Source organism: Arachis ipaensis, chromosome B9 (genome assembly GCF_059453495.1).
Source record: "Arachis ipaensis isolate K30076 ecotype BB chromosome B9, ASM5945349v1, whole genome shotgun sequence".
In the NCBI taxonomy this organism is placed as follows: domain Eukaryota; kingdom Viridiplantae; phylum Streptophyta; class Magnoliopsida; order Fabales; family Fabaceae; genus Arachis; species Arachis ipaensis.
The window spans coordinates 21524142-21538206 of NC_142444.1; the positions used below are offsets into that span (position 1 = coordinate 21524142).

The 14065-nt window shown below is 42.4% G+C and overlaps 1 protein-coding gene, 1 non-coding gene and 1 pseudogene across 2 annotated transcripts; 1 reads left to right on the forward strand and 2 right to left on the reverse strand.

Moving 5' to 3' along the window:
- Positions 1-12271, forward strand: LOC148543984 (uncharacterized). Its single transcript, XM_088498809.1, has 2 exons — positions 1-36; positions 11330-12271. The coding sequence occupies exons 1-2, from the start codon at positions 1-3 to the stop codon at positions 12269-12271; spliced, it is 978 nt and encodes a 325-aa protein (XP_088354935.1).
- On the reverse strand, positions 4553-4660 carry LOC148543985 (small nucleolar RNA R71). Its single transcript, XR_015900672.1, has one exon. It is a non-coding gene; the product is annotated as a small nucleolar RNA R71 (small nucleolar RNA).
- Positions 12272-12620: 349 nt separating the features above from the next.
- LOC148543986 (uncharacterized) lies at positions 12621-13517 on the reverse strand (annotated as a pseudogene).
- Positions 13518-14065: the final 548 nt, after the last annotated feature.

A 14065-nucleotide genomic window follows, 5' to 3' on the forward strand; every position in this document is an offset into this window, starting at 1 on the left:
ATGCCTGGTACTGTTGCAGTCCTTAGGACTAGCCCTGTTCGAGGTGGGAGATAGCTGGACGAGCCTCAGGCTTATTTTCACAGGCTGTTCTGGACATTCCCACCTTGTGTCGAGGCATTCCGTCATTGCAAGCCATTGGTGAGTATTAACGGCACCCATCTATATGGCAAGTATGGGGGAACGTTGCTTATCGCGATTGCACAGGATGGGAACTCCAACATACTCCCTGTTGCATTCGCACTAGTCGAGGGTGAGAATGCTGAGTCGTGGTCCTTCTTTCTCTCCCACCTGCATCAGCACGTGACACCGCAGCCAGGTCTGCTGGTTATTTCGGACAGGCATAACGGCATCAAGGCCGCGCTTGAGGCTCCCGACGGGGGATGGCTACTGATGAGCGGATAATTTATACGCTTTTTGACATTGTTTTTAGTATGTTTTTAGTAGGATCTAGTTACTTTTAGGGATGTTTTCATTAGTTTTTATGTTAAATTCACATTTCTGGACTTTACTATGAGTTTGTGTGTTTTTCTATGATTTCAGGTATTTTCTGGCTAAAATTGAGGGACTTGAGCAAAAATCAGATTCAGAGGTTGAAGAAGGACTGCTGATGCTGTTGGATTCTGACCTCCCTGCACTCAAAGTGGATTTTCTGGAGCTACAGAACTTGCAATGGCGCGCTTCCAATTGCGTTGGAAAGTAGACATCCAGGGCTTTCCAGCAATGTATAATAGTCCATACTTTGGCCAAGAATAGACGACGCAAACTGGCGTTCAACGCCAGCTCTCTGCCCAATTCTGGCGTCCAGCGCCAGAAAAGGATCCAAAACCAGAGTTGAACGCCAGAAATGGATCAAAACCTGGCGTTCAACTCCACAAATGGCCTCTGCACGTGGAAAGTTAAAGCTCAGCCCAAGCACACACCAAGTGGGCCCCGGAAGTGAATTTATGCATCAATTACTTACTCATGTAAACCCTAGTGACTAGTTTATTATAAATAGGACCTTTTACTATTGTATTAGACATCCTGGATTGTATTTTGATCCTGTGATCACGTTTTGAGGGCTGGCCATCTCGGCCATGCCTGGACTTTCACTTATGTGTTTTTAACGGTAGAGTTTCTACACTCCATAGATTAAGGTGTGGAGCTCTGCTGTTCCTCAAAGATTAATGCAAAGTACTACTGTTTTCTATTCAATTCATCTTATTTCGCTTCTAAGATATTCATTCGCACTTCAACCTGAATGTGATGAACGTGACAATCATCATCATTCCCTATGAACGCGTGCCTGACAACCACTTCCGTTCTACATTAGATTGAATGAGTATCTCTTAGATCTCCTAACCAGAATCTTCGTGGCGTAAGCTAGAATGATGGCGGCATCCAAGAGAATCCGGAAGGTCAAAACCTTGTCTGTGGTATTCCGAGTAGGATTCAATGATTGGATGACTGTGACGAGCTCCAAACTCGCGATTGCGGGGCGTTAGTGACAGACGCAAAAGGATAGTAAATCCTATTCCAGCATGATCGAGAACCGACAGATGAATAGCCGTGCCGTGACAGGGTGCGTTGATCATTTTCACTGAGAGGATAAGATGAAGCCATTGACAAGGGTGATGCCTCCAGACGATTAGCCGTGCCGTGACAGGGCATTGGATCATTTTCCCGAGAGATGACCGAAAGTAGCCGTTGACAATGGTGATGTATCACATAAAGCCAGCCATGGAAAGGAGTAAGACTGACTGGATGAAGATAGCAGGAAAGCAGAGGTTCAGAGGAACGAAAAGCATCTCCATTCGCTTATCTGAAATTCTCACCAATGATTTACATAAGTACCTCTATCCCTATTCTATTATTTATTTTCGAAAACCCATTACTGTTTGATATCCGCCTGACTGAGATTTACAAGGTTACCATAGCTTGCTTCATACCGACAATCTCCGTGGGATTCGACCCTTACTCACGTAAGGTATTACTTGGACGACCCAGTGCACTTGCTGGTTAGTTACACGGAGTTGTGAACCATGGTCTTGGCATCATGTTTTTGGCGCCATTTCCAGGGAAAGAAAGAGCAATGAATTTTACATAATTAAAGTGTAATCACGATTCCGCGTACCAAGTTTTTGGCGCCGTTGTCGGGGATTGTTTGAGTATGGACAACTGACGGTTCATCCTGTTGCTCAGATTAGGTAATTTTCTTTTTGTTTTCTTTTCAAAAATTTTTCAAAAAAAAATATATTTCAAAATTTTCTCCTTTGTTTTCGAAAAAAAATATTTTATTCAAAATTTTTAAAGAATGAATTCTAGTGTTTCATGAAGCATGTGAAGCCTGGCTGGCTGTAAAGCCATGTCTAAATTCTTTTGGACTGAGGCTTCCAACCATCAGTTGTTACACGACTGTAGGGTATGTCAGGCATGTCATGTCTGAATTACATGCTGAAGCTTGGCTGGCCATTGGCCATGTCTAGTGTTTTGGACCGGAGCTTTCATTGAAAGCTTGGCTGGCTAGTGAGCCATGTCTAATTCCTGGACTGAAGCTTTAGACTAAGAATGCAAGATTCCTGGAATTCATGTTAAAAATTTTGGAATCCTTATTTTTTCTTTTTCATATAATTTTTGAAAAAATCCAAAAAAATTAGAAAATCATAAAAATCAAAAACATTTTTTGTGTTTCTTGTTTGAGTCATGAGTCATGTCATAAGTTTGGTGTCATTTGCATGTGCATCTTGCATTTTTCGAAAATTTCATGCATTCATGGTGTTCTTCATGATCTTCAAGTTGTTCTTGGTAAGTCTTCTTGTTTGATCTTGATGATTTTTTGTTTTGTGTCTTTTCATGTTTATCATATGCATTCTGGAATTCTTATTGTCTAAGCATTAAAGAATTCTAAGTTTGGTGTCTTGCATGTTTTCTTTGCATTAAAAATTTTTCAAAAATATGTTCTTGATGTTCATCATGATCTTCATAGTGTTCTTGGTATTCATCTTGACATTCATAGTGTTCTTGCATGCATCCCTTGTTTTGATTCAAAAATAAAAGAGAAAAACATGAAAATGATGTTTTTAATTTTTCTCTCTCATCATAAAAATTCAAAAATCAAAAAAATATCTTTCCCTTTGTCTCTCTTCAAATTCGAAAATTTAGATTGACTTTTCAAAAATTTTTAAAATCTAGTTGTTTTCATGAGTCAAATCAAATTTTCAATTTGAAAATCCTATCTTTTCAAAAATCTTTTTCCAAAAATCAAATCTTTTTCAAAATTCTTAGTTATTTTCGAAAATTCCAAAAAAATATTTTTCAAAAATCTTTTTCTTATTTTTATATCAAATTTTCGAAAATAACATAATCAATTAATGTTTTGATTCAAAAATTTGAAGTTTGTTACTTGCTTGTTAAGAAAGATTCAAACTTTAAGTTCTAGAATCATATCTTGTGATTTCTTATGAATCAAGTCATTAATTGAGATTTTAAAAAAATCAAATCTTTTTCAAAACTAATTTCTAAAATATCTTCTTATCTTACCTTTTTCAAAAAGTTGGTTTCAAAATATCTTTTCTAACCTCCTAACTTCTTATCTTTTCAAAATTTGTTTCAACTAACTAACTAACTTTTTGTTTGTTTCTTAACTTTTTCAAAACTACCTAACTAACTCTCTCTCTCTCTAATTTTCGAAAATATCTTCCCTATTTTTCAAAATTTCTTTTAATTAACTAATTATTTTCATTTTTGATTTCAAAATTTTTCGAAAATTACTAACCTTTTTCAAAAACTATTTTCGAAAATCACTACTCTTTTTCAAAAAAAAAATTATTTTCGAAAATCCTTCTCCCTCATCTCCTTCTATTTATTTATTGATTCACTAACATCTCATCTCACATCTCTACCCTCCTCACAGTTGTGTTTCTTCTATTATATTACATTCTTTGTCTCCCCCTCTTCTACTCACACAGGAATCCCTATACTGTGGTATAAAGGATCCATATTATTATTATTATTTTTTCTGTGCCCTCTTCTTTGTCATATGAGCAGGAGCAAGGACAAGAACATTCTTGTTGAAGCAGATCCAGAACCTGAAAGGACTCTGAAGAGAAAATTAAGAGAAGCTAAATTACAACAATCCAGAGATAACCTTTCAGAAATTTTTGAACAGGAAGAGGAGATGGCAGCCGAAAATAATAATAATGTAAGGAAGATGCTTGGTCACTTTACTGCACCTAATTCCAATTTACATGGAAGAAGCATCTCCATTCCTGCCATTGGAGCAAACAACTTTGAGCTGAAACCTCAATTAGTTTCTCTGATACAGCAGAACTGCAAGTTTCATGGACTTCTATCTGAAGATCCTTTTCAGTTCTTAACTGAATTCTTGCAGATATGTGATACTGTTAAGACTAATGGAGTAGATCCTGAAGTCTACAGGCTCATGCTTTTCCCTTTTGCTGTAAGAGACAGAGCTAGATTATGGTTGGATTCTCAACCCAAAGACAGCCTGAACTCTTGGGATAAGCTGGTCACGGCTTTCTTAGCCAAGTACTTTCCTCCTCAAAAGCTGAGCAAGCTTAGAGCTGATGTTCAAACCTTCAGACAGAAAGAAGGTGAATCCCTCTATGAAGCTTGGGAAAGATACAAACAGTTGACCAAAAAGTGTCCTTCTGACATGCTTTCAGAATGGACCATCTTGGATATATTCTATGATGGTTTATCTGAGCTATCAAAGATGTCACTGGACACTTCTGCAGGTGGATCCATTCACCTAAAGAAAACGCTTGCAGAAGCTCAAGAACTCATTGACATGGTTGCTAACAACCAGTTCATGTACACTTCTGAAAGGAATCCTGTGAGCAATGGGACGCCTATGAAGAAGGGAGTTCTTGAAGTTGATACTCTGAATGCCATATTGGCTCAGAATAAAATATTGACTCAGCAAGTCAATATGATCTCTCAGAGTCTGCATGGAATGCAAGCTACATCCAACAGTACTCAAGAGGCATCTTCTGAAGAAGAAGCTTATGATCCTGAAAACCCTGCAATAGCAGAGGTAAATTATTTAGGTGAACCTTATGGAAACACCTATAACTCATCATGGAGAAATCATCCAAATTTCTCATGGAAGGATCAAAAGCCTCAACAAGGCTTTAATAATGGTGGAAGAAACATGTTTAGCAATAATAAACCTTTTCCATCATCCACTCAGCAACAGACAGAGAACTCTGAACAAAATACTTCTAATTTGGCAAACTTAGTCTCTGATCTGTCTAAGGCTACTGTAAGTTTCATGAATGAAACAAGATCTTCCATTAGAAATTTGGAAGCACAAGTGGGCCAGCTGAGTAAAAGGATCACTGAAATCCCTCCCAGTACTCTCCCAAGCAATACAGAAGAGAACCCAAAAGGAGAGTGCAAGGCCATTGACATAAGCACCATGGCCGAACCTACAAGGGGAGTGGAGGACGTGAATCCCAAGGAGGAAGACCTCCTGGGACGTTCAGTGATCAATAAGGAGCTTCCCTCTGAGGAACCAAAGGACTCTGAGGCTCATCTAGAGACCATAGAGATTCCATTGAACCTCCTTATGCCCTTCATGAGCTCTGATGAGTATTCCTCTTCTGAAGAGAATGAGGATGTTACTGAAGAGCAAATTGCCAAGTTTCTTGGTGCAATCATGAAGCTGAATGCCAAATTATTTGGCATTGATACTTGGGAAGTTGAACCTCCCTTGTTCATCAATGAACTAAGTGATCTGGATCAACTGATATTGCCTCAGAAGAGACAGGATCCTGGAAAGTTCATAATACCCTGTACCATAGGCACCATGATCTTTAAGGCTCTATGTGACCTTGGTTCAGGAATAAACCTCATGCCCCTCTCTGTAATAGAGAAACTGGGAATCTATGGGGTGCAAGCTGCTAAAATCTCATTAGAGATGGCAGACAGTTCAAGAAAACAGGCTTATGGATAAGTAGAGGACGTGTTAGTAAAGGTTGAAGGCCTTTACATCCCTGCTGATTTCATAGTCCTGGATACTGGAAAGGAAGAGGATGAACCCATCATCCTAGGAAGACCTTTCCTGGCCACAGCAAGAGCTGTGATTGATATTGACAGAGGTGAAATAGTCTTTCAATGGAATGAAGACTCCCTTGTGTTTAAAACTCAAGGATCTCCCTCTGCAACCATGGAGAGGAAGCATGAAAAGCTTCTCTCAAAGCAGAGTCAACCCAAGCCCCCACAGTCAAACTCTAAGTTTGGTGTCGGGAGGCCACAACCAAACTCTAAGTTTGGTGTTGAACTCCCATATCCAAACTCTAAGTTTGGTGTTGGAGAGTTTCAACAATGCTCTGAACATCTGTAAGGCTCCATGAGAGCCCACTGTCAAGCTATTGACATTAAAGAAGCACTTGTTGGTAGGCAACCCAATGTTTATTTATCTAATTGTTATTTTCATTGTTTTTCATGTCTTTATAGGTTCATGATCATGTGGAGTCACAAAATAAATAGAAAAATTGAAAACAGAATCAAAAACAGCAGAAGAAAAATCACACCCTGGAGGAGCATCTGTCTGGCGTTCAGCACCAGAACAGAGCATGGTTCTGGCGCTGAACGCCCAAAATGGGCAGCTTCTGGGCGCTGAACGCCAGAACAGGCATGGTTCTGGCGTTCAACGCCAGAAATGGCACACAAATGGGCGTTGAACGCCCAAAATGGCCACCAATCTGGCGCTGAACGCCCAGAGTTGTATGCAAAGGCATTTTTACATGCCTAATGGGTGCAGGGATGTAAATCCTTGAACACCTCAGGATCTGTGGACCCCACAGGATCCACTCAGGATCTGTGGATCCCACAGGATCTATTCAGGATCTGTGGACCCCACAGGATCCCCACCTACCTCCACTCACTTCTTCTCACCACTTTCTTTCACACAACTCCATAAACACTCTTCCCCAAAAACCCTTCACCAATCACCTCAAATTCTCTTCCCCATCACCTCTTCACCACTCACATCCATCCACTCTTCCCCATAAACCTACCTCATAAACTCCACCTACCTTCAAAAATTCAAAACCAATTTCCCACCCAAACCCACCCATATGGCCGAAACCTTTCCCCCCTCCCTTCCCTATATAAAGCCCTACATTCTTCATCAAATTCACACAACACACCCCTCTACACCCTTCTTGGCCGAAACACTCCCCACTCTCCCTCTCCTCCATTTCTTCTTCTTCTTCATCTATTCTTTCTTTTATTGCTCGAGGGCGAGCAAAATTCTAAGTTTGGTGTGGTAAAAGCTTAAGCTTTTTGTTTTTCCATTACCATTGATGGCACCTAAGACCGGAGAATCCTCTAGAAAGGGGAAAGGGAAGACAAAAGCTTCCACATCCGAGTCATGGGAGATGGAAAGATTCATCTCCAAAGCCCATCAAGACCACTTCTACGATGTTGTGGCCAAGAAGAAGGTGATCCCCGAGGTCCCTTTCAAACTCAAAAGAAATGAGTATCCGGAGATCCGACATGAAATTCAAAGAAGAGGTTGGGAAGTTCTAACAAATCCCATCCAACAAGTCGGCATCCTAATGGTTCAAGAGTTCTATGCCAATGCATGGATCACCAAGAACCATGATCAAAGTAAGAACCCGGATCCAAAGAACTATGTTACAATGGTTCGGGGGAAATACTTAGATTTTAGTCCGGATAATGTGAGGTTGACGTTTAACTTGCCCATGATGCAAGGAGATGAACGCCCCTACACTAGAAGGGTCAACTTTAATCAAAGATTGGACCAAGTCCTTATGGACATATGCGTGGAAGGAGCTCAATGGAAGATTGACTCCAAAGGCAAGCCGGTTCAACTAAGAAGATTGGACCTCAAGTCTATAGCTAGAGGATGGTTGGAGTTCATTCAATGCTCAATCATTCCCACTAGCAACCGGTCTGAAGTTACTATAGACCGGGCCATCATGATCCATAGCATTATGATTGGAGAAGAGGTGGAAGTTCATGAGATTATACCTCAAGAACTCTACAAGGTGGCTGACAAGTCCTCCACTATGGCAAGGTTAGCCTTTCCTCACCTCATTTGCCACCTATGCAATTAGGCTGAGATTGACATAGAGGGAGATATCCTCATTAAAGAGGACAAGCCCATCACTAAGAAGAAGATGGAGCAAGCAAGAGAGCCCATTCATGGAGCTCAAGAGGCCCAAGAAGCTCATTACCATGAGATCCCGGAGATGCCTCAAATGCACTTTCCTCCACAAAATTATTGGGAGCAAATCAACACCTCCCTAGGAGAATTGAGTTCCAATATGGGACAACTAAGGGTGGAACATCAAGAGCACTCCATCATGCTCCATGAAATAAGAGAAGATCAAAAAGCAATGAGGGAGGAGCAACAAAGACAAGGAAGAGACATAGAAGAGCTCAAGGACATCATTGGATCCTCAAGAAGGAAACGCCACCATCACTAAGGTGGATTCATTCCTTGTTCTTATTTCTTCTGTTTTTCGTTTTCTATGATATGTGCTTATCTATGTTTGTGTCTTCATTACATGATCATTAGTAGTTAGTAACTTTGTCTTAAAGTTATGAATGTCCTATGAATCCATCACCTCTCTTAAATAAAAAATGTTTTAAATCAAAAGAACAAGAAGTACATGAGTTTCGAATTTATCCTTGAACTTAGCTTAATTATATTGATGTGGTGACAATGCTTCTTGTTTTCTGAATGTATGCTTGAACAGTGCATATGTCTTTTGAAGTTGCTGTTTAAGAATGTTAAATATGTTGGCTCTTGAAAGAATGATGACTAGGAGACATGTTATTTGATAATCTGAAAAATCATAAAAATGATTCTTGAAGCAAGAAAAAGCAGCAAAGAACAAAGCTTGCAGAAAAAAAAATAGGCGAAAAAAAAATAATAGAAAGAAAAGCAAGCAGAAAAAGCCAAAAACTCTTAAAACCAAGAGGCAAGAGCAAAAAGCCAATAACCCTTAAAACCAAAAGGCAAGGGCAATAAAAAGGATCCCAAGGCTTTGAGCATCAGTGGATAGGAGGGCCTAAAAGGAATAAAATCCTGGTCTAAGCGGCTAAACCAAGCTGTCCCTAACCATATGCTTGTGGCGTGTAGGTGTCAAGTGAAAACTTGAGACTGAGCGGTTAAAGTCAAGGTCCAAAGCAAAAAAAAGAGTGTGCTTAAGAACCCTGGACACCTCTAATTGGGGACTTTAGCAAAGCTGAGTCACAATCTGAAAAGGTTCACCCAATTATGTGTCTGTGGCATTTATGTATCCGGTGGTAATACTGAAAAACAAAGCGCTTAGGACCACGTCCAAGACTCATAAAATAGCTGTGTTCAAGAATCATCATACTGAACTAGGAGAATCAATAACACTATCTGAACTCTGAGTTCCTATAGATGCCAATCATTCTGAACCTCAATGGATAAAGTGAGATGCCAAAACTATTCAAGAGGCAAAAAGCTATAAGTCCCGCTCATTTGATTAGAGCTATGTTTCATTGATAGTTTGGAATTTATAGTATATTCTCTTCTTTTTTATCCTATTTGATTTTCAGTTGCTTGGGGACAAGCAACAATTTAAGTTTGGTGTTGTGATGAGCGGATAATTTATACGCTTTTTGACATTGTTTTTAGTATGTTTTTAGTAGGATCTAGTTACTTTTAGGGATGTTTTCATTAGTTTTTATGTTAAATTCACATTTCTGGACTTTACTATGAGTTTGTGTGTTTTTCTGTGATTTCAGTTATTTTCTGGCTGAAATTGAGGGACTTGAGCAAAAATCAGATTCAGAGGTTGAAGAAGGACTGCTGATGCTGTTGGATTCTGACCTCCCTGCACTCAAAGTGGATTTTCTGGAGCTACAGAACTCGCAATGGCGTGCTTCCAATTGCGTTGGAAAGTAGACATCCAGGGCTTTCCAGCAATGTATAATAGTCTATACTTTGGCCAAGAATAGACGACGCAAACTGGCGTTCAACGCCAGCTCTCTGCCCAATTCTGGCGTCCAGCGCCAGAAAAGGATCCAAAACCAGAGTTGAACGCCAGAAATGGATCAAAACCTGGCGTTCAACTCCACAAATGGCCTCTGCACGTGGAAAGTTAAAGCTCAGCCCAAGCACACACCAAGTGGGCCCCGGAAGTAAATTTATGCATCAATTACTTACTCATGTAAACCCTAGTGACTAGTTTATTATAAATAGGACCTTTTACTATTGTATTAGACATCCTGGATTGTATTTTGATCCTGTGATCACGTTTTGAGGGCTGGCCATCTCGGCCATGCCTGGACTTTCACTTATGTATTTTTAACGGTAGAGTTTCTACACTCCATAGATTAAGGTGTGGAGCTCTGCTGTTCCTCAAAGATTAATGCAAAGTACTACTGTTTTCTATTCAATTCATCTTATTTTGCTTCTAAGATATTCATTCGCACTTCAACCTGAATGTGATGAACGTGACAATCATCATCATTCCCTATGAACGCGTGCCTGACAACCACTTCCGTTCTACATTAGATTGAATGAGTATCTCTTAGATCTCCTAACCAGAATCTTCGTGGCGTAAGCTAGAATGATGGCGGCATCCAAGAGAATCCGGAAGGTCTAAACCTTGTCTGTGGTATTCCGAGTAGGATTCAATGATTGGATGACTGTGACGAGCTCCAAACTCGCGATTGCGGGGCGTTAGTGACAGACGCAAAAGGATAGTAAATCCTATTCCAGCATGATCGAGAACCGACAGATGAATAGTCGTGCCGTGACAGGGTGCGTTGATCATTTTCACTGAGAGGATAAGATGAAGCCATTGACAAGAGTGATGCCTCCAGACGATTAGCCGTGCCGTGACAGGGCATTGGATCATTTTCCCGAGAGATGACCGAAAGTAGCCGTTGACAATGGTGATGTATCACATAAAGCCAGCCATGGAAAGGAGTAAGACTGACTGGATGAAGATAGCAGGAAAGCAGAGGTTCAGAGGAACGAAAAGCATCTCCATTCGCTTATCTGAAATTCTCACCAATGATTTACATAAGTACCTCTATCCCTATTCTATTATTTATTTTCGAAAACCCATTACTGTTTGATATCCGCCTGACTGAGATTTACAAGGTTACCATAGCTTGCTTCATACCGACAATCTCCGTGGGATTCGACCCTTACTCACGTAAGGTATTACTTGGAAGACCCAGTGCACTTGCTGGTTAGTTACACGGAGTTGTGAACCATGGTCTTGGCATCATATTTTTGGCGCCATTTCCAGGGAAAGAAAGAGCAATGAATTTTACATAATTAAAGTGTAATCACGATTCCGCGTACCAGCTACCTCCAGCTGCATACCGGGCATTCTGCATTCGACACGTATCTGCAAATTTCGCCCTCATCTTCAAGGGCAAAGACGCTCGAAGGCTTCTTTTGAACGCCGCATATGCTAAGACCGAGGTCGAGTTCGATTACTGGTTTGACATTCTGCGCTCTGAAAATTCGGCGATATGTGACTGGGCGAACCGGATTGAGTATTCATTGTGGACACAGTATTGTGATGAGGGGCGCAGATTCGGGCAGATGACGACCAATATCTCTGAGTGTGTGAACTCAATCCTGAAGGGTGTCAGGAACCTCCCTGTGTGCTCGCTAGTGAAGGACACATACGGAAGGTTGGCCGAACTATTTGTCCGCAAGGGGAGAGAGGCCGAGGCCCAGCTGGGTACCGGACAACAATTCAGTCAACACCTGGTGAAGTGTATCGAGGCCAATTTGAAGACGGCGATGTGCTTCACCGTGACTGTATACGACAGGGATAACTCGGAGTACACCGTGGCAGAGAAGACTCCGACTGGTTCGTTCTCACTGGGTAGCTACAGGGTCTCACTTGGTTCTCATACATGTGCCTGTGGATACTTCCAGGCACTTCATTTCCCGTGTCCGCACGCATTGGTATGCTGTGCCTACTCACGGGTTACTTGGCAGCCATACGTTCACCAGGTGTATCGTCTTAGTTCGGTCTTCAGTGTTTATCGGATGGGATTCACACCTCCCATTCTGGAGGGTTTTTGGCCACTATATGACGGGCCGACCGTGATACCGGACTCGAACAAGAGGCGTGCGAGGGAGGGTCGTCCCAGGTCCACTCGGATACGGACCAATATGGATGAGGCAAATCCGAACCGGCCTAAGAGATGTGGCCGCTGTCGGCAACCTGGACACACTCGTCGGAGTTGCCCACAGGCCAGAGGACCCAGCCATACTGGGAGAAATGAATAGGAATGTGTGGTGTTGTCTTCTTATTTGTATTAGTTTGATTATCTGTACTTTTTTTTTAGACACCGATGTTATAGGTTTGCTAAGTAGTCGGTGTTCAATGATGAAAAATTGTAACCGTAAAAGGCATGTGTTTTACATGTCTTACTAATTATGGAAATAAGTTAAATAAGCAAAGTACATACATGTGTTTTCATAGTGACTGATACAAAATAACGCAATATGAAACGCACTCATACATGAACTGATAAACTAAGGGTGGCTACGAAACAACACGGATAACGAAATACATAAACGAAAATATATAACATACAACACTGATAATGAAATAACATACAACACGATACACATATCATCTAAATAGGTGCGACCCCGTGAAGCAACGTCGTGGAACCCGTGTCCTCTGACCTCTCCGGATAAGTGGCTCCTCATCCTCGATCTCATCCTCCTCGTCCTCCGGGGTTGGCTGTGCAGGCGTCCTAGGCTGGACATGTACGGGTCAGGATGAAGACGGTCCGGCAACTGAATATGACCCAGCAGTATGTGCGGATGGTGGGGTCCCACCCAAGGCGAAAGTCTGAACAGCAGCCACGGAGGGAGGCTCATTCATATCGACATCTAACGGTGCCTGTGTCCCTGTCATCTGACACCGTCGACGGGCAGCCTCATCCTCCTGCATGATGATGCTGATCTCATCTAGAAAATGTGATCCACCGAAATCCGCATCAATCCCATCACCGGCAAGAAAGTCTGCATACATGGATCCCGGACTCACCCATGGCGTACTCTCCTGAAGTGCCTGGTCGTCACCGGGAACACCAACGAAGTAATATCCGAGCGGGCCCTCTCCAAGTCCAGCGTCACCATGTCTCAAAGGATCTCCTATACCGGACCCATATCACTCTCCACCATGCCCGCCATGATCGGGCCTAACACCCCCCACTGGATCCCCTCCTCCAGCGGCATCCTCACCACGATCATCGTGATCCTGCCTTGCAGCAACCCCTCTCCTCCTGCCTCCATGCCCTCGTCGTCGACCACCACCCCTACTTGCCTCGTCACCCTCCTCCATAGCCTGGTCCAGCCACATCCAGTCACGATGGCTCCGTCGTGTCCCGACTCGAGCTCTCCTCTCAACCCGACGCCTATCAAAAACGTCGTCAACTCGGTCCATATCAGGTACTCGGCCGGCACCCCTCTGTATTGCCTCAACCGGAATAGGAATGGCTCTCGAATCCCCCAAGTACATCTCAGGTGACAAGAACCTCTTTCCGTGCTGATGCCACCAGTCCAAGAAGTCATGTGAGGGTCCCGGATCAGCAACAACGTCGAACCGTAGAACGTGATCCGCACGTGTCTCCCAGTGAAGATGCCAGTGCTGCAAGTGGGATGGGAATCAACGATCACCACCTCTCCCGTCCTTCGACATCAAGAAGTCGATGTTCAGGGCGGGCTGCGGGCGGGCCTGTACGCCTCCGAACTGCGGTAACACCCTATCAACCTGATGCCACTCAACCACCGCAAAATATATCAGTGACGTCACACACCGCCATAACATCGTATGACGAGGCTCCAGCACCTCCGGATGGACAACCTGAAGGACGTCGGGTGTGCTATAGGGCATCCATATAAACTGAAAAAAGCACATCAAATTCGTTAGACCAAATCGTTAGACCATATAAACTGAAAAAAGCACTAACTATACATAGGAGGTTAGCGTACTCACATCCCTAGCTTGTAACATGTCAATCCTCAGTCGAGTCATCTACACCTGAGGTCCATTCTCGCTAACGTTAA